Source organism: Jaculus jaculus, chromosome 13, assembly GCF_020740685.1.
Source record: "Jaculus jaculus isolate mJacJac1 chromosome 13, mJacJac1.mat.Y.cur, whole genome shotgun sequence".
NCBI classification, from domain to species: domain Eukaryota; kingdom Metazoa; phylum Chordata; class Mammalia; order Rodentia; family Dipodidae; genus Jaculus; species Jaculus jaculus.
The window spans coordinates 16779874-16804590 of NC_059114.1; the positions used below are offsets into that span (position 1 = coordinate 16779874).

Consider the following 24717-nt stretch of genomic DNA (forward strand, 5'->3'; position numbering starts at 1 on the left):
TTCCTTCACTCCTCTCAGCCACTCGCCCACCTGTCCCCTGTCCCTGTCTTTAGCCACTCACACTGTGGCTGCTCAGAGGGCCACGTCTCCACCTCCCGCAAACAGCACAGCACACGCCACAGAGTCTACTCACTGTTTTTTGTGCCTCTTCTCATCCCGTCTTTTGCTTTTTGGGCTAGAGGAGCTAAATAAGAAATGGCCAATTAGTCGAATGATGCAAAAGAAAAAAAAAAAAAAAAAACCCCACCAAATCCAATGAAAAATAATAGAAATACACAAGCAGTTAAAAACAGTTCTGCACACAGGGTGTCACTGAATCCAGACAGTTTTACGGATCACTCCCCCCTCCAAAAAACAAACAGAGAAATTGCTGCTAATTTATTCACACAACAGGTTACTCGGGGATCCTGACTGCTGACCATCTGCCAGGTTTGCTTTGTGGGTCAGCGTCAGCAGTGACAATTAAGGTCGCAGTAACAATACCTGACATTCGGAGGCTCTCGTACATGCCAGGCACAGTGCTAATATTCTGTGTCAACAATCTCACTTTACTGTCCCCACCACCTGGGGGTGGGAGGTACTATTTGTAGGAGCCCATTTGACAGATGTGGAAACTAAGCTTCCAGGGAGCTAAGAGACCTGGCCAGGATCATACTGGTGAGCTGGGAGGTGACCCAGACCATGGTGCCCAGAGGCTCTGGGCAGCTCTTCATCGGTTTGTAAGGGAATGAATATCCACAGAGAAGAATGAAGGTCCCCGGAGCTCAAAGGATTCAGGATGATATGCTCGTGCATATTCAAATACCCTATTTTTTTTTAATTTTAAATTTAAGCCAAGGCCTAGGCGTGGTCAGAATGTGCAATGGTGACTCAGGGGTCATGGTGTAATCACACAGAAGTTAATTCCAGCCAGACTGGCTTCAGAAGGTCACCAAGCACCCTTTACTGTCTGCTCAGGTCCTACAGAGGGACATCATTAATTTCATTGAGCTGCATCACACCTGGAGGTTAGACTCAGGCGCTGTCTCCATGTTGAGTGAGGGGCTCACCGTGTGTGAGACCCTGGGGGTGACAGCTGCCTCCACGCTCCCAGTCTATCAGGATCTGCCCTGTGCATTCCTTGAGTGGATCTGGGAAGGTTTGGGCAGAATGATGCAGCCTGTGTTTTCCTAAATAGCCTGACTCTAGATTTTAAAAAGTATTTTATTTACTGGTTTGAGTGAGAGAGAGGGGGAGAGGGGAATGGACATGCCAGGGTCTCTAGCCACTGCAAACAAACTCCAGACATATGTGTCACTTTGTGTATCTGGCTTACATGGGTATTGGGGAATTGAACCTGAGTCCTTAGGCTTCACAGGCAAGCAACTTAATTCTTTCCAGCCCCCCAATTCCACATTCTTTTTTTTTAATTTTAGAAAGAGCAAGTGAGAGAGAGGGTTAGGGCGAGAGAAAGAGATCATTGGTGTTCCAGGGCCTCAGGCACTGCAATCAAACTCCAGACGCTTGCACCACGTAATGGGCATGTGCGACCTTGTGCTTGCCTCACCTTTGTATGTCTGGCTTATGTGGGATCAGGAGAGAGATCAAACATGGGTCCTTAGAGTTTGCAGGCAAGCGCCTTAACGACTAAACCATCTCTCCATCCCCTCAACTCCAGATTTTAATGTGAGGTGAACCAGACTTGGGCAGAGCTGGGACAGAACACCCCCAGAGACTGACCCATAAAACAACATCCAGTCCCAGTGGAGGTTGAAAACCTAGTTTTAAGTATCCATTGAAACTAACTCAGGCTTTCGTTCTGGAGGAAACCAGGGCCAGGCAAGGCGGAAGGGACCCAGGACTACAGAGACGGAAGTTCAGAGGTAACCTGGGAGCTGCCCAGAGCCTGTGCACAGAAGCAGAGAGCCGAGCAAGCTGATGGAAGCACCGGGCTTCTTACCTGTGTCTTCTCTTCTTGGAGAATGACCTGATGCAAGAGAAAAGGAGCAAGAGGGAGGAAGAGAAAAGTAAAGAAAGGAGTGGGTGTGGGTGGGAGGAAGGGAAGAGGGGAGGAAAGAAAAAAAAAATACAAGTCAGTTGGGGTTTGATTTTGGGGTGAAGACATCAGCTGTGGTCACAGCGCCACAAAGGGGTCAGGCCTGCTGGCCCATCTTCCCTCTCTCTCAGATTTCAAAGGAAATGAAGCCCTCTCCATATACTAGGTGGAAGTCCACCAGGGCGCCAATCCTCACCCAGAATTGTCTCCAAGTCTGCTCTGCGTAAGGTTAGGACCAGGAGGACAGAAGAAAGGGAGCTCTGCCACTCCGGCCCATCTCATCTTCTCGCTGCTCTCTCTAGTCCCACATTCTTCCTCTTCTTTATCACCTCTCTCCTCACCACTGACACCACCATGGGCCACTGGCTTCCGCCTGTGAACTCTTCTTGTGGGCCAGATGCTGTCCTAAATCCCAGACCCCCAGAATCTCAATCCAGCTTCCCTGTAGAGCTCGACGGAGGACCCTTTTTCCAGACAAAGACACTGAGGCTCACACACGTTAGTTGTTGCCCAGGGCTACACAGCTTCACCTCTTTGGTCTCTTTGTCTTCTCCAGAGCTTATGACCACCACTGGGGCGTTTTTCTGAGGCTCAGAAATCCTCATCTGGATACATATTGGGAGTTCTTTAAGTAGCTGTTAAAATGATTACTTATTTTTTTTAAGTTCTCAAACTTTGTCAGTTAAAAGAAGAAAAAGGGGCTGGAGAAATGGCTTAGTGGTTAAGGCGTTTGCCTATAAAGCCTAAGGAACCCAGTTGGATTCCCCAGGACCCATGAAGGCAGATGCCCAAGGGGGCGCATGCATCTGGAGTCTGTTTGCAGTGGCTAAAGGCCCTGGATCATCCATTCTCTCTCTTTCTCAAATAAATAAATGAATACATAAAATATGTTTAATTTAAAAAAAAAGAAGAAAAAGTATCTCAATGATCCTTCCAGCTGTCTCAGGAGGTGGAGGCAGGAGGATCAGACATTCAAGGTCATCCTTGGCTATGTAGCAAGTTTGAGACCAGCCTAGGATACCTTAGATCTTGTCTAAAATCACCACCCCCCAGCAAAAGAACCTCGGTCATTAACCAAACATTTCAGGAACTTGGAGAAGCTGGATCAGGGAGAGGCAGTGTCAATGGCTGAGGCTTTAGGAAGTACCAACAACAGAATTTCCCTTCTCTTTCCAAAGCTGTGTCTCCTGGCCTGGCAGAAAAAGCCTACTTGACTCTCTGTCTCTGTGTCCCTCTTTGGAGTCTAAGTTTCCCAGGAAGGCCTTGAACTTGTGATCCTCCTGCCTTAGCCTCACAGGTAGCTGGGATTACAGGCTTATACCACCAGATTCAACTCTATAGTCCTTTCTTTTGAGGAAAATCTTCTTGAGCGAGAGGCCACCTGTATTCCAGGATCCAGCTATGGAAAAGTTCCCCACACTGGTATGAACTTATCAGCATTGGCAAGGTGGCCATCTAAACTCGTGAGTATGAGCACGTCATTGCCTCAAAAATGGGTTCTGTGGCAGGAATGATTAGGGGCACTGAAATAACATTTTTTAAAATAAATATTTTTCTGGGCTGGAGAGATGGTTTTGCAGCTAAAGTGGACCCAGCTTCGATTCCCCACTACCTACATAAGCCAGAGGTAAAGAGGGCACATGTGTCTGGAGTTTGTTTGCAGTGGCTAGAGGCCCTGGAGTTCCCATTCTCTCTGTGTCTGTCTCTTTCTCTGCTTGCAAATAGACATTTTAGTTAATATTATTTAATTACTTATTTAATATTAATATTTAAAATATTTTTCTTCTATTCTATTTATTTATTTGAGAGAGAGAGAGAGAGAGAGAGAGAGAGGGAATGGGCATGCCAGAATCTCTAACCACTAAAAATGGACTCCAGACACAGGTACCTCCTTGTTCATCTGGCTTTACGTGGGCACTGGGGAATCGAACCTGGGTCCTTTGGCTTTGCCGGCAAGCACCTTCACCGCTGAGCCATCTCTCCAGCTCCCCAAATACCATTTCATCAACTGCCATGTCTTGCATAACGCACAACCTCAGCACCAACTGGAAACTCCAGCAGGAGGTGGTGGCTATTAACAGCAAGATCAATTGACTTTCAGTACATTCTAGTGACCCAGGCTACGAGGTGGCCAAAACTGGGCTGAGAAAAAGGCATTTTGGCTTGAGATGGGCTTGTTGTTTCACTGCACAAATAATCCACAATCGGCGTGGGAGATCTGGTCAAAACAGATAAGCCATTTGCAGCACTTAGAAAGTATGTCAGCTGGGTGGAGAGGGCTGAGGCACGCCTCCATGAAGGTGCACCCCAACTCCTCCGTGCCAGCTGGAGGCTCCCTGTGGGAACTGCCCCAGCGAAGACAGATTTCTTTATAGAGGAACTGCAACATGTAATTTATTTTATTATTTTATTCTATGAGACAGAGAGAATGAGAGAGAGAGAGAGAGAGGGAGAGAATTGGTGCGCCAGGGCCTCCAGCCACTGCAGTTGAACTCCAGACACACACACCATCTTGGGGGCATGCGCAACTTGCGTCACCTTGTGTGTTTGGCTTATGTGGGATCTGGAGAGTCAAATGTGGGTCCTTAGGCTTTTCAGGCAAGTGCCTTAACTGCTAAGCCATCTCTCCAGCCCACAACATGGAATTTTTAAATTTTTATTTATTTGCAAGCAGAGAGAGAGAGACAGAGAGAGAATGAGAGCTGGCACACCAGGGCTTCTTGCCACTGCAGACAAACTCCAGAAGCATGCACCACTCTGTGCACCTGGATTTACATGGATACTGGGGAATTAAACCGAGACCATCAAGCTTTGCAAGCAAGTCCCTTTAACAGCTGAGCATCTCTCCAGCCCAACGATTTAAAAAACTATATTTATTTATTTATTTATTTATTTATTTATTTATTTATTAGAGTCAGACAGAGATAGAGAGAGGGAAGAGGAGAGATAGAGAGAGTGGGAGAATGGGCATACCAGGGCCTTCAGCCACTGCAGATGAACTCCATCTGGCTTATGTGGGACCTGGAGAATCGAACCTGGGTCCTTAGGCTTCATAGGCAAGTACCTTAACTGCTAAGCCATCTCTCCAGCCCCCAACAAAGATTTTTTTTTTTAAATGAAAAATCTTCCAATTATAACACGTTGGTTTGACCCATGAGCCACAAGTTTGAGCTCTGTGGTATATCCTTCCTGTCTGTTTTTCTCTGTAACTGTGCATGTGTGTGTGTACAGCAGACGCCTAGATTATGAGTCTCGTTCATAAGGCCCTTTTCATGACTACCCCCGCTTTCCACCCACAAAGGTAGGAGATCCCCAAAGCCATGTTCCTCAGTGCGACCCCACTAACCAGCCTTTTATTGGGAACTTGGAAAAAGGAATGAGACAGGAGGCTGATGCTCAAGACTTCCCATTTTCTTCTGATCTATTTCCCCTCTGGATCTGGGTTATAAAGCTAACCACTAGATTTCTAACTTATACAAGATGTGCTAAATAACAATTCAGAGATAAAATGAGTATCCTTCCAAACGGTCTCTGGGCCCCCTGGCCTCTCCCCTATCTGTGCGTTTGCAGAGGAGAAAAGATATTACCTGTGTCGTTTATGTTTCTTCGAGCTTTTCTTCTTCTTTTTCTTGACAGGCAATGGGCTATAGGATGGGGATCTGTAGGGAAGGGGACAGTCAGAGGGAGATTCCCAGAGACCAGGGTTGATTCCCATGGGGCCTTGTCCAGCCCTGACCCTATGTCTTGGCTCTTTTTGAACCCACACCTCAAGGATAACCTCCATTCAAGTAGCTCGTATTTGTTTTAAATGTTATATGCATTATCTCATTTAATCCTTCCACACACTTCCTGGATGGGCACAATTACTATCCTTTATGTTCAGACAAGGACAACGTGGGGACCAAAGAGGTGAAGCGACACACAGAGACACACATCCAGGATGTAAATGAACTTGGATTCAAGTGGGGATTTCTCTGATCCCAAGGGTTTTGCTCACAATGACTATATCACCCAATAGCTACCCTCCTGATCAAACCTGAAAGGTTTTCTCCTCATCTGTGGCGGCTCTCCCAGCAAGCTGTCCCCTCCTGTGATCTATGGATCTGCCTGCTGTCACATTCACTTATCCCTGAAGTCACAGCATGGGTGGACCGTCAAAGGGACATCTGAGAAACAGAACCCCCCACCCCTCCCAGCCATGACAATGACTTAGCTGGGGTTACCTGATTTTCAGTCTTGACTAACCATCAACTCACAGAGTCCCCTTGGGAGCATTGTAGCTTGTCTTAGGTCTATTACCTCACTGATACCCCACTTTTGAAACAGATCACAAACCCAGTGATAGCAAGAGTCTCTTTAACACTATAAATGAATGAAGCACACTGGGTACAAAGCAGTAAGGAGTGGTGGGCAGTGAGGTGACGTAGAGAATGTCTGACTGGAGGGATCCGGGACAGCCTGGAGGAAGAGTATCCAGAGTGGGAATGTAACTGTGAGATTCCAAATCATCTGCCTTTTCCATAGAAGCTTCCAGAGACCTCTATTTTCCTATAAAAATCTTTTGATTTTTTAAAATGTTGGGTCCTGTTTTTCTGCTTTATTTTTTTTTTGAAACCCAACACTCTGCAAGTTAAACAAAAGATGGCAGGTGAGAGAAATAGCCAAGGAACAACTTGACCCTTGGGAAATAACAGTGGACATCTATGGAATGAGTAATTAATTGGTGAATGCCTGCTGGTTCCTTCCTTGAAGCGCCCTGTACACTGCTAAAAGGCACGAAACTCCATTTCCCCCTGATTCTATCCCTTCTTTTACATGGGCAGGATGTCACCCACAATCCCTCTGAGTCTTCCTTGAGCCTGTCCTTCTAGAAGTGTGCTGGAAATCCAGAAAACTTGCCAGGTGAGGCTCAAGTGGTCCAGATGCTGCTCTCTGCTGCCCCCTTCAGTCTGCTATGAGTCCTGCCTCAGAGGCTTGACATGCTCTAGGCCTCTAAGGTTTATAAGATACCGTCGGACCCTCTGCGGCCAGACACTAGTCAAAATTTAAGTCGACTCAGTGACAGCCTTTAAGCAAATCTGAAAATATTTTAATATATATAGTGTTAACAATATTTATGTGAAGGGAAAAAAGTGCACCAAGTGCAGAAGACTCGCCAGCTGGGAAATCACATGAAGTGGGTACGTTACCTTGGGCATTGAAGTCCATAGGTGGGCGAGGTAGGACCAACAGACCACCCCGGGAATAGAGCCCGTGCCGACTCTGTCACCTCGTCTCTGAGCCTTTATTTATTATCCCTGAGAGGGTAATGATGATAATGCTCGCCTGGTAGAGCGTGGCCAGGAGTGACAAGAACAAGACCGCGGCGCTTAGCCCAAGCCTGGGCTCTGAGGGAAGCTCCAGTTCATCGTCATGACTATGCTCTGCTCCCTGTCTGTTCCAGACACTGTGACAGCTGCTCCCACACCCACTTTTCCTTCTCTTCTCCTCTTCCTCTACCTTCTCCTCCTCCTCTCTCCCTCTCTCTCTTTTGGTTTTTCAAGCTAAGGTCTCACTCTAGCTCAGGCTGCCCTTGGATTCACTATGTATTCTCAGGGTGGCCTCGAACTCACGGCGATCCTCCTACCTCTGCCTCCTGAGAGCTGGGATTAAAGGCGTGCAACATATTTGTTTTCAATGTTATATGTATTATTTCATTTAATCCTTCCTCTTTTTCTTTCTACTCTTTCCCCTCCTCATTCTCTTTCCATGCTCCTCTTTGCTTCCCTTTCTCTCTCTCTCTTTTCTTTCTCCCGCCACCCCCCCCCGTCTTTTTCTTTCTTGCTGGCATTTTTATTTTTATTTTTTTTTTGAGCCTGGGTCTCTGTAGCTCAAGCTAGCCTGGAATTCATTAGGTAACTGCGGCTGGCTTGGAACCCAAAGCAATCCTCCTGTTTCAGCTTCCTAAGCACCAGAATTAAGCACCCAGCCATCTTTCTCTTCTGATCCTCACAAAACCCCAGGTGGTTGGTATCATTATCATTTTGAAAAAGAGAAACAAGGGGCTGGAGAGATGGCTTAGTGGTTAAGTGCTTGTCTTTGAAGCCTAAGGACACTGGTTCGAGGCCTGATTCCCCAGTACCCACGTAAACCAGATGGCACAAGGCGGTGCATGTATCTGGAGTTCATTTGCAATGGCTAGAGGCCCTAGTGCACCCATTCTCTCTCTCTTGCTCTCAACTAAATAAGTAAATATTTAAAAAAAAAAAAAGAAAGAAAAGAAAAAGAGAAACAAGGTACAGGAAGGTGAAGTCCAAGGTTGCATAGCTAGTCATGAGGCAGATAAGGGATGTGAACCTAAGGTGGCATCACTGTCAAGACTCCAAAACCCATGTTACCTCTTATTTTGTCTTTTTCTCTTATAATTTTTTTCTTTTTTCTTTTGGTTTTCCGAGGTAGGGTTTCACTCTAGTTCAGGCTGACCTGGAATTCACTATGTAATCTCAGGGTGGTCTCAAACTTGTGGTGATCCTCCTACCTCTGCCTCCCAAATTCTGGGATTACAGGTGTGCACCACGCCCGGCTTCTCATAATTTTTGAGGCTTCAGCTCCCCTTGGGACTCTCACCTCCTTCTCTTCTTCCGGGTGGATTTCTTCTTTTTCTTCTTCCCCCTGGAAGAAGGTGGTGGCGTCAGGTCTCTGTCTGGAGAGGCACTGAGGGAAAGAAAGAAAGTCAGGCATGACGGGAACCCTGGCCCTTGACCAGGGATGTCACAGCCAGAGAGAAAGGATAGGATTCGGCTCCTTGGAGGATCAAGGACCCATGGTGAGCCCCTAATTACCACCTCATGGCTGATTCGGTCACATTTCAGATTAAGTGCTTCAAATAAGGACTTAATGCCCATCTAATGAGACAGACGCTGTACGTTACCCAAACACCAATTGATTATTTAAAGCAGGGTTTATAGAGGTTAACTACTCCTTAATAGATTTATTATTGAATTTTTAAATGGCTCACCTCGGTAAATAAATCACTTTTTAAATAATTAATTGGCAGCTCAGCCCCGTCCCTCCTCCATCCATCCTGTCTACACTTCCTGCTGGAAATTTAATAGGAGTCGGAAGGTATGTTAAGTAGCAGGTGATTATTAAAAGTGTATTTGCTGAGGTCTAATGTAACGAGATACATATCTTATATCGCCTCACAGAACCTCAAAAAAAAAAAAACCTCCACTCTTCAGGAATAATTATTTCCTGTTCAATTAAAATCAAACGCTTAGGCTGCAGCTAAATGAAGTCAGTTATCTTCTTTGATAATTGGGGCAGGCTCCAGGGAGTTTTGTTTTGTTTTGTTTTGTTTTAAACAGACACTATCCCAAAGCAAAGAGAGATGGTTTTGGGTGAAAAACTACTTAGGAAATCGAAACATGCTAACTCAGTGGAACCTCAGTGGAAAATAGTGCTGTTATTATTATTTCAGTAGAAACAAAATTGGCATCAATGCATTTATCACGTGGCAAGAGTCTTATATAGATTTAGGTACAAAAACATTTTGAGGGCAGAGTTATTTTTTTTAACATTTAAAAATGTTTTATTGATTTATTTGAGAGAAAGAGAGACACAGAGAGAGCATGAGAGAGAGAATATGGGCATACCGGTCCTCTAGCCATTGTAAACAAACTCCAGGCGTATGCGCCACCTTGCGCATCTGGCTTTACATGAGTACTGGGGAACCGAACCTGGGTCCTTAGGCTTCGCAGGCGTGTGTGAGCTGGAGAGATAGCTCAGTTTTAAAGAGCTTACTTGCAAAGCCTAACAACCCGAGTTCCATTCCCCTGTAAAGCCAGGTGCACGAAGTGGTGCATGCGTCTGGAATATATTTGCAGTGGCTGCAAGCCCTGGCACACCCATTCCCCTTGTTTGTCTGCCCCCTCCCCCACGCCGCTTCTCTCTTTGCTTGCAACTAAGTAAATAAAATAAAAACCGCAACAGTGATGATAAGAATAGTGATAATTAAAGTCATAATGATTATATATCACTGTGCATCACTTAATTACAGGGACACATTCTGATGAGCTTAACCTTAGAATTTGTCATCAAACACCTGAGAGAGTCCTTACACATACTAGATGGTGTGTAACATCCTGCACACCTAGTCTATGAGACAGATCTGTATGCATAACCCTCCTAGGGTCATGAGATTAAGTCAAGTACAAGAGGCCACAATACAGTCAAGAGATGCCAAAACTCAAGTGTACCAGACTACTGGATACAGGCAACTTTCCCTTCATAGACACAAAGGAACAAGAGAACCAAACACCGTAGGACTGAGTCGGTAACACGGTGGTGGTGGTTTGATTCAGGTGTCCCCCATAATGTAGGTGTTCTGAATGCTAGGTTCCCAGCTGATGGAGATTTGGGAATTAACACATCCTGGAGGCAGTGTATTTTTGGGGGTAGGCTTATGGGTGTTACAGCCAGTGTCCCCTTGCCAGTGTTTGGCACACTCTCCTGTTGCTATTGTCCACCTTATGTTGGCCAGGGGGTAATGTCCACTCTCTGCTCATGCCATTGTTTTCCCCTGCCATCATGGAGCTTTCCTTTGAGTCTGTAAGTCAAAACAAATCTCCCCCCGCCCCCCCGCCAAAACTGATCTTGGTTGGGTGATTTCTGCCAACAGTGCGAACCTGACTGCAACAATGGTATTATGTTTTAGATTTTCATGCCTAAGATCTTATCTTCTGGCTTCTGTGATTTCAATTCATCTTAAAAAATATTTTTATTTATTTGTGAGAGAGAGCCAAGAGAAAGAGTCTCTCTTGCTCTCTCTCACACACACAGAGAAAGAGAGAGAGAGAGTTAGTTAGGGCATACCAGGGCCTCCTAACACTGCAAATAAATCCCAGACACATATGCTACTTTATGCACATGGCTTTACATGGGGACTGGGGAATTGAACCCAGGCTGTCAGGCTTTGCAAGCAAGTGCCTTTAACTGGTAAGCCATCTCTACATCCTCTAACTGACCTCTGTTTGAGACCCACTGCCAGGACACACATGTGCCTATCATGGTTTCACTCTGGAATGTTCTCCGGCTTTTTGAATGCGTGTCCTCCAGCTGGAGGAGCTATTTTTGGAAGCTGTGGAACCTTTAGGAGGCAGGGCAGGGCCCAGTGGATGGAAGTAGGTCAGTAAGACCTTTGAAGGTCATACCTGACCCTGGCTTTCTCCTGATCTCCTTGCTTCCTGTCCTCTGCCCTATGAACAGCTGGCTCCTCACACTCTGGCCAGAGGGAATGGCATTCCCATACTTTTCCCAGCAGGATGCATTGAAATGCTTTTGAAACCATGAGCCGAAACAAACATTTCCTCCCTCAAGTTGCTTCTGCCAGGCACATTGGCCACACACAGACACGCAAAAGTAACCACTGCAGAGCCCAAGACCGAATCTAGTCCTTGCCACTGCCTCGTGACAGAAAGTTCCATAATCCTATTTTATACTTGTTAAAACTGAGGCCAGGGGCTGGTGAGATGGCTTAGCCGATAAGGCACTTGCCTGTGAAGCTTAAGGACTCATGTCTGACTCTCCAGATCCCATGTTAGCGAGATGCACAAAGGTGAGACAAGCGCAAGGTCACACATGCCCACTAGGTGGCGCAAGCATCTGGAGTTCAAGTGCAGTGGCTGAGGCCCTGGCATGCCAATTCTCTTTCTCTGTCTAAAATTAAAATAAAATAAAATAAAATAAAATAAAATAAAATAAAATAAAATAAATCAAATAAAAAACTGAGGCCCAAAGTGGCCTTTCCCATGGCCACCAGCCTGTTGGTGGCAGGGTCCAAATGTGAACAGAAAGCTGAACCACTCACAAACTACCCTGGGGGCATCTGGAAGCCATTTCAGAAATATAGAAGTTCACTTCCTCCCTCTTCCCTCTTGATCTCAGCATCCTCTGGCAGAGACAGCATCTCTTCTTGTTTCCTGGAGAGCACTCCAGATCTGATGTCGAACTTCCCTTTGCTTTTGAACTTGGGTCTGACTTGAACCGTTTCCCCCCTCAGTGACATCACAGCTCAACCGAAATCCATGGCTGATGTGTCAGCCTGGGAGACACCCTTCTCCTAAGCCACTTCTTCAAAACTCAGTAACCAAGTCTCCTAGAATCGGGGTCCTTAATGAGGGTCCTGACCTCATTTTCTGAGTGTTCTTGCGTATACATATTTTTGGAGACAATGCCCATAGCTCTTATCTAACTCTCCAACACATGATCGACATGGCCTTGGCCCATCACTGAATAAGGTAACAGCTCCAGGAGTTAAGGAGAAGATTTGAACCATGGTCAGGAGTTGTCAAGCTCACCTCAGTCCTCCTACAAACTGGCCTCAGTTTCTCCATTAATAAAATGACTTTGATAGCTTCTGATTTAGCATGGAGAATCATGAGGAGTTTTACTGACAAGGACATGGCGTTTGCTGTCTGTCTGTCACTAAGGTCACATACAGTCCCATGGCACCCAGCTGGTAAGTTAGTAGGTTGGTAGGACCCAGGCTCGAGGCTGGATTGTAAATATGGTGCTGTAAATATGTTCAGACGGGACAAAGACGAGTCAAGCTTCAAGTGGTTAATTACACAATTAAAAACAAGAAGGCAGGAGGCAGATAGACGTTTTCTTTAGCACTTATAGGCTTGGGCTAGTTAAGATCAAAGAGACTGGAGTTTAAAACTTCATTGTGCCCACTTACTGGTTTCTATACCTTGGGCAAGTGGTTTGATCTCTCTGAGCCTCAACTAAACTCCATTTACAGATTGCTAACATAGCACTTGGCACTTAGCATGGTGGGCTTCAAAATTAATGGGGACAGATCTGGCTTGATTCAAAGTCAAAGACTTAAGGAATAGCACACCAGAGAAGAGCTCTGTCGTTGAACGTAAGGGTCAATGCACCGGGACCAACATGCCATCATGATTGTCAACCTGCTTGGTTTGAGGGATACCCCGGGTGATTCAAGCATACCACTGGGTGTGTCAGTGAGGTCATGTTGTAGTTTCCTACTCATTGCCGAGACAAAGCACCTGAACAAAAGCAGCTGATGGGAGAAAAGTTTCTTATTTTGGCTTTGAGTCTTGAGGGGAAGCTCCATGATGGCAGGAGAAAGCATGGCATGAGCGGAGGGTGTACATCACCTCTGCCACAGTGGGTAGAAAACAGCAACAGGAGAGTGAGCTGAACCCTGGCAAGAGGAAGCTGGTTATAATACCCCTAAGCCAGTTCCTAACAACACACCTCCTCCAGCAAGGCTCCACCTCTCAAATTGCCATTAGCTGGGGACCAAACATCCGGAACACATGAGTTTATGGGATACAGCCGATTCAGGGCACTTCCAGAAATAACTGGAAAGAGAGATAGCAATTGGCAAGAGAGAACCCACCATGAACGTGAGCGTGGACCAGCATTATCCATTTATCATTCCACTGGATGCCTACGTGGAATAAAGGCAGGAGTAATCTCTCTCCCTCTCTCTCTCTCTCTCTCTCTCTCTCTCTCTCTTTCTCTCTCTCACATACACATGCCAAATCCAGCCTGCCTCTTGTTTTCATAAATACATTTTGATTGGAACTCTGGACCCATGATTGAAAGGCCTGAAAAAGAGATGTGTAAAAGAAAAGTGGCCAGAGAGACAAACTTCTATGCCTTCAACTAGAACATTCCCATTGGAGAGAGAAAGAAAGAGAGAGAGAGAGAGAGAGGAGAGAAAGAGAGAGGGAGAGGAAGGAAGAGCATCTCACCTGCGTGATCTGGCATGTCCCAGCTCCCGGCAGGCCTTATCTCTCCCCCAGCTATTGGTGCCAAAAGTCTCAGTGGTCAGTCGCTGACTCAGCTTTTCTGAAAGTCCACCCTGGGCTGGAGTCATGGGGCTGCTCTGGGGTTCTGTCCTGCAGGAGCAAAGATGTGAAGGCACAGGTGTTTAAATAAGCAGAGCCTTTATTGGATGCTCATAGCTCCTAATATTTCGTAGGTTCCCTTACAGTTAGACCTCTAGATTATCTCTGGCCTGCTGTCTCTAAGCAGCGTGGTGTGCCATTTCCAGCTCACGGCAATGAAGACTCCACCTTACTCTTCCTCTGTCACGGTGACATTGTTGTCAACGTACTCTGAAAGGTGAAGTACCCAGCGGGGGAGGGATACCTGGACTACGACGGCTTTGACAAGGGAGAAATAAACATCAACTAGATGGTGCTACCCAGATTTCAGAGTTTATTTGCTACTGCAGGAGACCCTATCCCATGCTGACTGAAATACAGGAAGATCATGAAAACCAGCATTTCACTTCCTTTCTGAAGACATACTGGAGAAAAAAAAAAAAAAATGATAGGAACAGTTCAAACTCCCGTTTTCCAATTCCTTTTCAATTTTCTGCCATATCTGTCCTCCCTTATCCGTGGTTGCGTTTGCATGATCTCATGAACCTGTGGTCAACCATGGTCCCAAAATTATTCAGTGGGAAATTACCCAGCCACGTGTAAGTGTGTACTGCCCGAGGCAGTATTAACTGTCACGGTCCTGGAATGCTTGCGTTCAAGCCACTCCTTTTGTACTTCCTATGGTCCCAAAGGTGGTGGAAATTTGAATAGACCCGAAGAAAATCCTAAGTGTTTTAAGTGAGAAGGTAAAAGTGAAATAATGTCTTGAAGGAAGTCTTATCACGTTTATATAATTTTTATTGTGTATTACTGCTCCATTTGATTAATTGTTATTGTTAACCCCACACTGTGCTTGATTTATAAATAAAGTCCAGTCATAGAAATGTACATACAAGAAAAAAAAAATAACATGTTTAGGATTTGCTACCATCCTTTGTTCCAAGCATCCACTGGGGTCCTGGCTCATGTGATTATAGCAACACTTCCTTCTCCATTAGTGGCTATGGGACCAGGGGCCAGCCACTCAACAGCTCCGAGTTCTAGTTCCCTCAGTAATAAAACACCATGTACTGTTGGCTTGCTGTGGAGACAGCATGAGATAATTTATTCTAGGAAAAAGATCCAGAAAATGCATCCTCTTCCTATTTTCTTTGTGCTTCCTTGTAAGCCAGTCAGTCAATCTCGTGTCTCTAACAGGTATCACATCACCCAGTTCCCACGAAGGCCTAACTTCCTTCTGCCAGATACCACTGGGGAGTCATCCCTCAGCCTCACCTTTCTGAGTCCCAGAAACAGATAAGAAAGTTACCTAGCCACTCAGACTTTGAGGATCGTGTCCTTCAAGGTCCTGGCCCCGAACCAGAGTCAGGAGTTTTGGGGTCATGGGTGTAATTGAGCTAACCGCGCTCTCAGCCCCTAGGTCAAGCATTGATCAGGGGCATTGATGTTTCCCCTGCACCAGGCTGCTGCCGCCAACACATCAAGACTGGCTTTATGACTCAGGATGGATGCAGCCGATAAGCCTCCAGCTCCCGGGGGCTTCCAGAGAGCAAGCCAGGCCCAGTCGATACGGGAGGAAGGGCAGGAAGACACAGCGCATCCATCTCTGTCACCTGCTTATTGGAACATCTTCTGGAGCAGCGTTGGGAGATGCTGCGAGCCTGGGAGCAAAGAAGATTCCAGTCAGGGCTGCCCAGCCCCCCTCACCCCTGCCAACGGCAGGCTCCCGGAACTCCTTTCCAGCTTCCTCAGCCGTAGTCTTTCCCTAAACCTCTCTGCCCCGTTTTCTCAACTGTGAGGACTCTGTTTCCATTTCTTTGCCTCCTGTCCACTTATCCATGTGGCTCTTCTGTGACAACTCAGAGTTTGCAATTCTTGCTTAGTCCCCAACAAGGATGCCCCAGAACCCACATTAAAATAAAACTATGGGTGGGAATGCTTGTCACCCCAGCGCAGGGAAGGCAGGAACAGATGGGCTCCTGGCCACTTAGTGTAGCTTAACTGGTGAGCTTCAGGCGGGTGAGAAATTCTGTCTCACAAAAGGGAAACAGGGCTGGAGGGATGGCTTAGTGGTTAAGGCGCTTGCCTACAAAGCCAAAGGACCCAGGTTCGATTCCTCAGGACCCCCGTAAGCCAGATGTACACGGTGGTGCATGTGCCTGGAGTTCATTTGCAGTGGCTGGAGGCCCTGGATTGTCCATTCTCTCTCTCTTTCTGTCAAATAAATAGATAGCTGAAATATTTCAAAATGGCAGACAGACATTCCTGAGGATAGCACTTTTAGTTGTGCTCTGGCCTGCACGTACACTCATGTGTACTGCATTCATGTCCACATGCTCACACGCATGCATGTGCACACACACACACACACACACACACACAAGTTAAAGTGTCTTTTATTTGGACTAATCTCTTCAGAGGTGGTGGGAAAGGAGACATAGAGAAGGTAGCTAGCCAGCCGCTGCCTCAGTCTACTCAAACTGCTCAGTGCCATCTCCAGTCAACCTCATGGCTTTTTTTTTTTTAAAAGAAAGGGCTCAGAAAGCTGACCAATGTATGAACACTTTCCCAGCAAAGCTTGGAGTTGGAGAAGGACGGAATTTTGGATTCTGGGGCATTGTAGGGAGCCAATATCTATACAGGAAGTAATCCAATGAGAGACACACACATACAAAAAAATGGTGTGTGAGGCTTTTGATAGTGAGTAAAAACAACAACAAACAAAAAGTGTAAGGAGGCTGGACACAGTGACACACGCCTTTAATCCTAGCACTTGGGAGGCAGAGGTAAGAGGATTTCTGTGAGTTTGAAGCCACCCTGAGATTATAGAGTGACTTCCAGGTCAGCCTGAGCTAAAATGAGATCCTACCATGAAAAAACAAACAAACAAAAAAAGTGTAAGGGAGGACGCTGGGTGCTCCTGCCAAGCACCAGGGACACAGAGTGGAGACAACGTCTCCCCTATCACTGCCCGCAGGAGGCATGGGGTTCAGATAGAATCTGACAGGGTTTGGTGAGGAGGGGTATCGTGGAGTTTGCAGAAATCCCTGTAACTTTATATAGTGTTTGATAAACTAGATCGTTCTTTTCCTCCAACAGTGTAGGTTTCACCTTTCTGGGCTTGGGAACCACACCTGGGATTTTGCAAGGAAACAAACAGAAATGTAATAATTCTACAGGAAGCGCTGAGGGCAATCTTCCATAGAATAACATTCAAGATCTTTTTTTTAAACAAAGGATGTTCTAATGTTTCTCTGCTCAACTTTCTTCAACCGGCGAAAGGCTTCAGAGAGCCTATAGCCCAGTGTTTCCCAATTATTGCAGTAACAGAGGCTTCGAAGAGGTTTTCACAGATCCTAAGCTCATCAGAGCATCAAAGCAGGCAGACTCAGAAACATCTCAGGTGATTCGATCTTTCATCAGATCAAGAAAAAAAGCAATCCAAAGTCACAGTTTGGTCTGACCTCAGCTCCACTCCCAACCCCGTCTCTTCCCGCTGCTCTAGCTGCAAGATGCTCTTGCTGTTTCTCAAGTAGGTCAAACGCTTCTCCTGCCCCAGGGTCTTTGTTCTTGTTCCCTCCACCTGGCATGCAGTTCCTCCAGCTGCTTGCAGAGCCAGCTTCTTAACCTCACTCAAGGGCCACCCTCTCAGAGAGCTTTCCCTGGCTCCTAGGCCTCACCCTGGCCCCTCTTTGTCTGTGGCAGAAATCATGGGTTCAGTATGTCTCTTGTCATAGTGTCTGTTAGTATCTGAGATGATAATTTCTTGTATTCTTGGCAAATTAGTTATCTTCTGACCTAGAACATAGGGCCTGTCTTTCAAAAGCCTTTGACTGACAATTTTCCTACATGTACATGATGCGTTTTGATCATAATCTCCTCCTGTTGCTTTCTTTTGTCTTCCCTCTCTTGCCCCCACCCCACTTTTTTAGAGTATTTATTTATTCATTTGCAAACAGAGAGGGAGATAGAGAGAAGAGAGACAGACAGGGAGACAATGGGCCTGCCAGGGCCTCCAGCCGCTGCAAATAAAGTTCAGACACTTTGTGCAGCTGGCTTTATGAGGGTTCTTGGGACTCAAACCCGGGTTATTAGGCTTTGTAGACAAGCACCTTAATCACTGAGCTGTCTCTCCAGCCCTTCTGTCCTCTTTTTTTTTTTAAAAAATATAAATTTTATTTATTTGCAAGCAGAGAGAGGTAGAGAAGAGAGACAGGCAGAGAGAGAATGGGCACGCCAGGGCCTCTACCCACTGTAAACGAACTCCAGACACATGTGCCCCTTGTACATCTGGCTTATGTGGGTCCTGGGGAGTTGAACCTGGGTCTTTTGGCTTTGCAGGCAAATGCCTTAACCACTAAACCATCTCTCCAGGCCCCCTGTCCTCTTTTTACTGAACTTCTTCTTCTTGTTTCCAATTAGTTCCTCTTGTATTTTGATATCTTCCTTTTTATTCATTTATTTTTTTGGCCCTCCTCCACACTACATGATAGTTTGTTGAGGCCATTAATGTGACCTCCACTTCATGTCTGGAAGACAGCACTTCAGAGCTCTAGTCCCCTTCCTCTGGCTCTCACATTCTTTCTGACACCTATTCCACAATGTTCTCTGAGCCTTGGAGGGAGTGATAGAGATGTTTGGGGGGGGGGGGAGGAGGGTGATAGAGATGTTTCGTTTAGCACTGAGCATTCAACAGTCACTTCCTAGCACTTGGAGACATAGTATACTTGTTTGCTGAAGAAATGGGTGTTGAATGAAAAAAAAAAAAATGAACAAAGGGACAGATGAATTTTGATGATTGGCCCCATTAACAAATAAAGATGCCGGGGTCACTGGGTGGTGGGGAGAGAGGGCCTAAAGCACCCCAGCCTTTCAAGGGAAGCCGTCCTCAGGCACAGCCCTCACCCACTGGATCCCTCACCCACTGTTCTTCCTGTCTCCAGGTTTGCATCCTTCCATGGCCTTAAGAGAAATTCCCCATTCCATTTTTGCTGCAGCTCCGGCCGCTGCGTTGTTTTTACTACATAGCTCTTCAATGTTGCATCAAAAAGTACTTTAAATAAATTTTAAAAAAAAGACAAGATCTTCAGGGACAGCTAAAACAGAAGAGTCAGGGGCTTGCACATTCCACTTCACGGGGGGGGGGGGGGAGCCACTGGTGCTGAATTCCTAGAGGCTCCCCTCCCCCCTCCTTCCCTCCACTGTGTTCCTGCTAATCAGAGACCTGGAGCTTAGATGCTGCTGTCTGTAGTCATGACAACCAGCAGCAGAGTCCCGACCCTCTGATAAGAGTCAGGGCTGAACTTTTTACAAAACTCTCTAAGATGCCTGGATCTCCAGGCCCTTTTCCTTCCTTTCGCCATCAAAGCATCTGCTGAGGGAGCCCAGCTTTCTGGCTGCTCCCAACAAAGTGTTTGTTTGGCCCAGGCTTGGAGTGGGGGTGTGGGCAGATTCTCCTGCCCGCACCTCCAGCAACTCCAGCCTGAGCTAATACCATCTGGGAATCAGAGCCAAACCGTGTGGCCGCAGAAAGAGATGCAGTGGAGTCAAGCTACCTCTGCAGGAAGTTAGGAGACTTGTGGGAAGTTAGGAGAACAAGTCTCAAGGAGGCAAGGCGGGTTGGCCCGAACTCACATCCTCACTCATGTTGGAGCTGTGACCAGAACTGAGTTCTTTTCTCACCCTGCCCAGTAATCGCTGCGCATCATAGCAACCGCTTGCATGGATTGAGCTCCTGCTGTATGCTGGACCCCGCGACAAGCCCTTCCCACTCAGCCTCATTTTAGCCTCTAGGGAAATGCACCAGCCAGTGTGGGCAGTCCCGCCGCGCGCATAAAGAAACTTGAGATTCGGAGGTGGCGTGGCTGGTACACTTGAAGCTGAGACTCTACAAATAAGCATTAAGGAAACAAGGAGGAGGAAGAGGAAAAGCAACGGAAAACACTTTGGAAATACCAGGAAGTGATGAGCAGGGATCCGTAGTGATTTGCTGACTTCACCTGCCTGGCGTGCTTGCAGAGGGTCTGCAGCCCATGGCTTGGCCTGCATCTTATGTCCCATGAGAAGTGGCACTTGGCCTAGCTTGAGGACATCTGTGACCCCGATCCTTGATCCCACCATGGCTCTTCCTGTGTGCAGAGGGTTTCTAACTCAGTGTTTTGGGGCTTGTTTGTTTGAGGTTGGGTCTCACTCTAGCCCAGGCTGACCTGGGATTCACTCTGTAGTCTCAGGGTGGCCTCGAACTCATGGCGATCCTCCTACCTCTGCCTCCCATGTGCTGGGATTAAAGGCGTGCGCCACCACGCCCAGCCTAACTCCGTGTTTCAGTGGGGGCTGGAAATTCCCTCACACTGTTGGAGACAGAGCCCTAGAGAGACACAGGGACTTGCCTTCCCTACAGAACCCAGGCCCAGAGACACATGCTGCATCGAGGCTGTGAATGGCACTTCTCAGAGCCCCTCACTCTGTTGGTTTCCACAGACAACAGAAGCCCAGAAAGCCCAAGATTCATCACGAGGCTGACCTGGGCCGGGGACAAGAAGGATTTGGCTAATTTGTGCCTGGGCTTCTGAGGACTTGGGTATGAGATATGTTAATAACTTGGCCTGAAGTCTTCCTCAAGGTCCATGCGGTTGATCAAGCCTGGTGAGCAGCAATTTGCAGGAGTCTCCCTGGCACAGCTGGGAAAAGCATGGACGCTTGAGAGCAGACTGGGGATCCTGCAAATCTGCTAAGGAAAGTGTCATTTGGATGCTGGGGACAGTCAGGCTCATTTTGGTAGAAAGTGAATGGAAAGCAAGCTCATTTTCTGAGGCTGGCTTTCCCCTCTTCTTTCATTCATCACCCAGTGGCTGGCTATTGCACTGGAACTTCCCACCAGATTTTAGAACCCAACGTCGGTAAGATATGGTCTCTAGCCTCAAAGAGCTCTAATATCAGAGGAGGAGAAGGATTCCTAATGTGGGAACTGAAATGCAGAAGACGTCTCTGATCTCGTGAGACGCCACAGAGCAAGCCCCTAACCCAGGATGGGGAATGAGGGCAGGTGGCCAAGGTATGTTTCCCTAAAGGATGATGGGAAACTGATGGCGGGAGGGGATGGGGGGGGTGGAGAAAGACCAGCAGGTGGAAAGGCTCTGCTCCAAGAGAGAACAGTGCCCCTTCTCATGCCTGCGTGGGCTGCAGCAAGTTACAATAGATGGCTGTGGTGGTGGTGGTTGGAAGGGAGGGATTGAGACTAAGCAAGAAGACAGGGTTGGTTCTTTAGGGGTCACAAAGGCACGTGCTTTTCAGGCCTTAATGTGTGTACCAGTCACTTGGGGATCTTGTTAAACTGTGGGTTCTGATTTCGTAGGCCTCGGCGAGAGCCTGGGTATGTGTAACCCTAACCCTTCTTGTGAGAGGCTTTTGTTCCCTGGACCACACTTTGAGGAGCCAGACTGCGGACACACCAGAGGGTTTGAACTTGATCGTGAGGCTGAACCTCATAGGCAGGCATAGCCTTTTATTGTTCTGCTCTAGGTTAGTGGATCATAATGGCTTAGGGCTTGGTGCTAATGTGGGAACATGTTATGTGAATGCGTGGATGTGGTCATAAACACTCTTGTATATCCAAGTTCAAGTCAAAGGGCAAAAGAACCACAAGGAACAACAACAGCAACAAAAGCAGCTCAGCATTTCTTTCCCTGGCCAGCCAAGCAGCCCAGATTCCCAACCTTCCGGGGTTTCAATCTCTGATCACAGAACATATCCATCTGGGGGCTTCCGGTAAACCCTCAGATTCATCCAATCCCACTTCCCTCTACAGGCCGGCTTGGTGATCAGCGATTTGAAGGTATGGATCAGATTGCTAAGAGGAATAGAGTATTGTTGGGCCTATCTAGGAGGCAAGAAGTCTCTGAGTTGGGAATGAGCTGAAATCCAGAATGGCATAGCTTCCTGCTTCCACCTATGGACAGTGAAAACACATGGATCCAGGGGTCTGCTGACCAATTCTGTCACTGTGTTGCCCTAAGCAAAACAAAAACAAAACCAAAAAACACTACCTCTCACTACAGTCTTGGGACCTGCGCAACTGCTAGGTTTGCAGATGGAGCTAGGATTTCTCTGAGAGAAGTGAAGTACTGCATCTGTTTGCTTGCCACTGGAGGGACTGAGCAAGGAGACCTGTTTCCAGACCTCACGGTGACTGCCACCGGAGAAGCAACCAAGCAAGCAAGGCTCTTCTGAGAAGAGGGACAAAGCTGTCTACCTCTGAAGAAACCTTCAGCCCAGGGTCAGGGGTGGCAGACTTGGGAGAGTGACAACCCGTCCTGAGAGGGTTGTCAGTGACATTTTTTCCCCCTCTTTAAAATTAATTTATTGGGCCGAAGAGATGGCTCAGTGGTTGAGCTTGCCTACAGAGCCTAGTGATCCGGGTTTGATTCCCCAGTATCTATGGAAAGCCAGATGCACAAAGTGGCGCATGCATCTGGAGTTCGTTTTCCATGGCTGGAGGCCCTGGTGTGCCCATTCTCTATCTCTCTCTCTCTCTCTCTCTCTCTCTCTCTCTCTTTCTCTGCTTGCAAAAAGTAAATGAAATACTAAAATTAAAAAAAAAAATTAGTTATTTATGTACAAACAGAGGAGAGACAGAGGGAAAGAAGTCAGAGAGAATGGGTGCACCAGGACCTCCGGGCCCTGCAAACAAACACCAGATACATGCTCCACCCTGTGCACCTGGCTTTATGTGGGTACTGGAATTGAATCCAGGTCATTAGACTTTGCAAGCAAGTGCCTTAACCACTGAGCCATCTCGCCAGAATCCCCCCTATTTTAATTCAGTAAATATTTATTGGATGCCTACTATATTCAATCCATGTCCTAGGCACAGGAGGGAACAAATGACAAAACAAATATATCCCTGCTTTTTGAAGCTCTCACTGTACCACAGTAAGCAGAGAGGTGAGCGGCGCAAAGAGTAAATGTAACTTAGTGGCAAGTACACCGACTGCTGGATGCTGAGCACTACAGAGACAGGTCACAGAGCAGGATAAGGGAGAGGGGACACTGCTGGGTCGATGCTGCAATTCTAGATGGGGCAATCAGGGAACTCTGGGAGAAGGAGACATTATAGCAAAGAAAAGAAGGTGATAAAAGAGCGTGAGCCTTGCGCATGCCCGGGACAACATAGTAGGTAGAGGAAAAGCCAGTGCAAAGGCCCTGAGGCAGGAGCATAATAGAGGCACCGAGGAGAGCAGTATCATTGGAGCTACGTGAACAAGGGTGAAGACCCTGGGGTGATGTCACTGACACAATGGGTGGGGGTTGGGCATCTCAGGTGTGATCTGGTGAGCTGTCGAAAGGATTGACTTCTCTGTGAGATGAAAAGCTTTGTTTTTAATTTTAAAACTACTTATTTATTTGAGAGAGAAAGAATGGGTGCACCAGGGTCTCTAGCCTTTGCAAAATGAACTCAAGACGCATGAGTCACCTTGTGCATCTGGCTTACGTGGGTCCTGAGGAATTGAACCCCGGGTCCTTGGGCTTCACAAGCAAGTGCCTAAACCGCTAAGCCATCTCTCCAGCCCAAGAGATGTGAAGCTTTCTCTTGGGTTCGGAGCAGAGAAGAGTCATGATCTGACTGGGAATTTTAAAGGATCCCTTTGCCTGCTAAGCATAGACAGCAAGGGAGCTGGAATAGAGAGGCAGGTCAATCCACGATGGTATGACCCAGGTGAGGGAAGCCGGTGGCTGGAGTCAGTGACCCTGGACATATGGTGAAGGTGGTAGGAGCAACAAGGTTTGCATGTGGATCGTATTTGGGGTGCGAAGGGGAGAGGTCAAAGGCCAGCTCCAGGTGTTTGGCCTCAGCTTCTAGGACGTTGGAGCTGACAGAGACTGAGCTGGGAGGGTAGAACAGACGTTTGAGAAGGAACCTCTGAAACTTAGTCTTGGAGAGATGCCAGTCAGATATCTGTGCAACCTTGGCAGGCAGACAGTTGGGTGCAAAAAAAACTTGGAGCTTCGAGAAATGACAGAACTGGGAAATGCATCTGAGAGATGTCAGCACCTAGTACATTTAAGCCAGGGGCTGGAAAGATGGGTTCCGTGGGGAAATGTTTGTGGTGTAAGCATGAGGACCTGAGATGGGAACCCCCCGCCCCCCAGCACTCACACCAGACATAGTGGTGCAGGCCTGTAGCAGAGACAGGGGGATAGCCAGGGCTTTCTGACGAGCTAGTCTAGCTAAGTTGGTGAGCTCTAGGTTTGGCGCAAGGCTGTGTCTCATAAAACAAGGTGGCGGGCTGGGGAGATGGCTCAGCAGTTAAGGGCTCCCCAGCCCAGGGTTTGATCTTCCAGTAGCCACATCAAGTCAGATGCATGCGTCTGAGCTTCTTTGCAGTGGCAAAGGCCCTGGTGCACCTATATTCTCTCTTTGGCCTTTCAAATAAATAAATAAACAAGCAAATAAAATGTAAGGTGTAGAGCAACTGAGAAAGACACGAGACATTGACTTCTAGACCCTGTATGCATACACACACATGTCCACATGTGCCAACATGAGTACGTGTCCACACATATGAACACACACACACACCACACGCACACACTAACCCAGGGTTTGTATCTTCTGGGAGTAAGATGGAATACCAGGCAAAGTGAAGTGGGAAGGCCTGGCATTACTGTATCACAGGACCTTGAAAATAATCCAAGATGGCTCAGGATCAGCCCATACCGATGGAGTGGCTCTTAAAGTATGTCATGAACTATTTGGCAGCTCTAGTTCATCTCTGTGCAGTC

At 47.1% G+C, this 24717-nt stretch overlaps 1 protein-coding gene across 1 annotated transcript in view; it reads right to left on the reverse strand.

The window, feature by feature from the left end:
• Srrm4 (serine/arginine repetitive matrix 4) overlaps nt 1-24717 on the reverse strand; it is a 186215-nt gene that overhangs the window by 32496 nt on the left and 129002 nt on the right. The window contains exons 2-6 of the mRNA XM_004664143.2: nt 13801-13947; nt 8642-8728; nt 5623-5694; nt 1940-1966; nt 134-184 (exon numbers count right to left, since the gene is read on the reverse strand). Of these exons, the coding sequence (XP_004664200.2) occupies nt 134-184; nt 1940-1966; nt 5623-5694; nt 8642-8728; nt 13801-13947 (384 nt within the window). The remainder of the gene's footprint in view (nt 1-133; nt 185-1939; nt 1967-5622; nt 5695-8641; nt 8729-13800; nt 13948-24717) is intronic.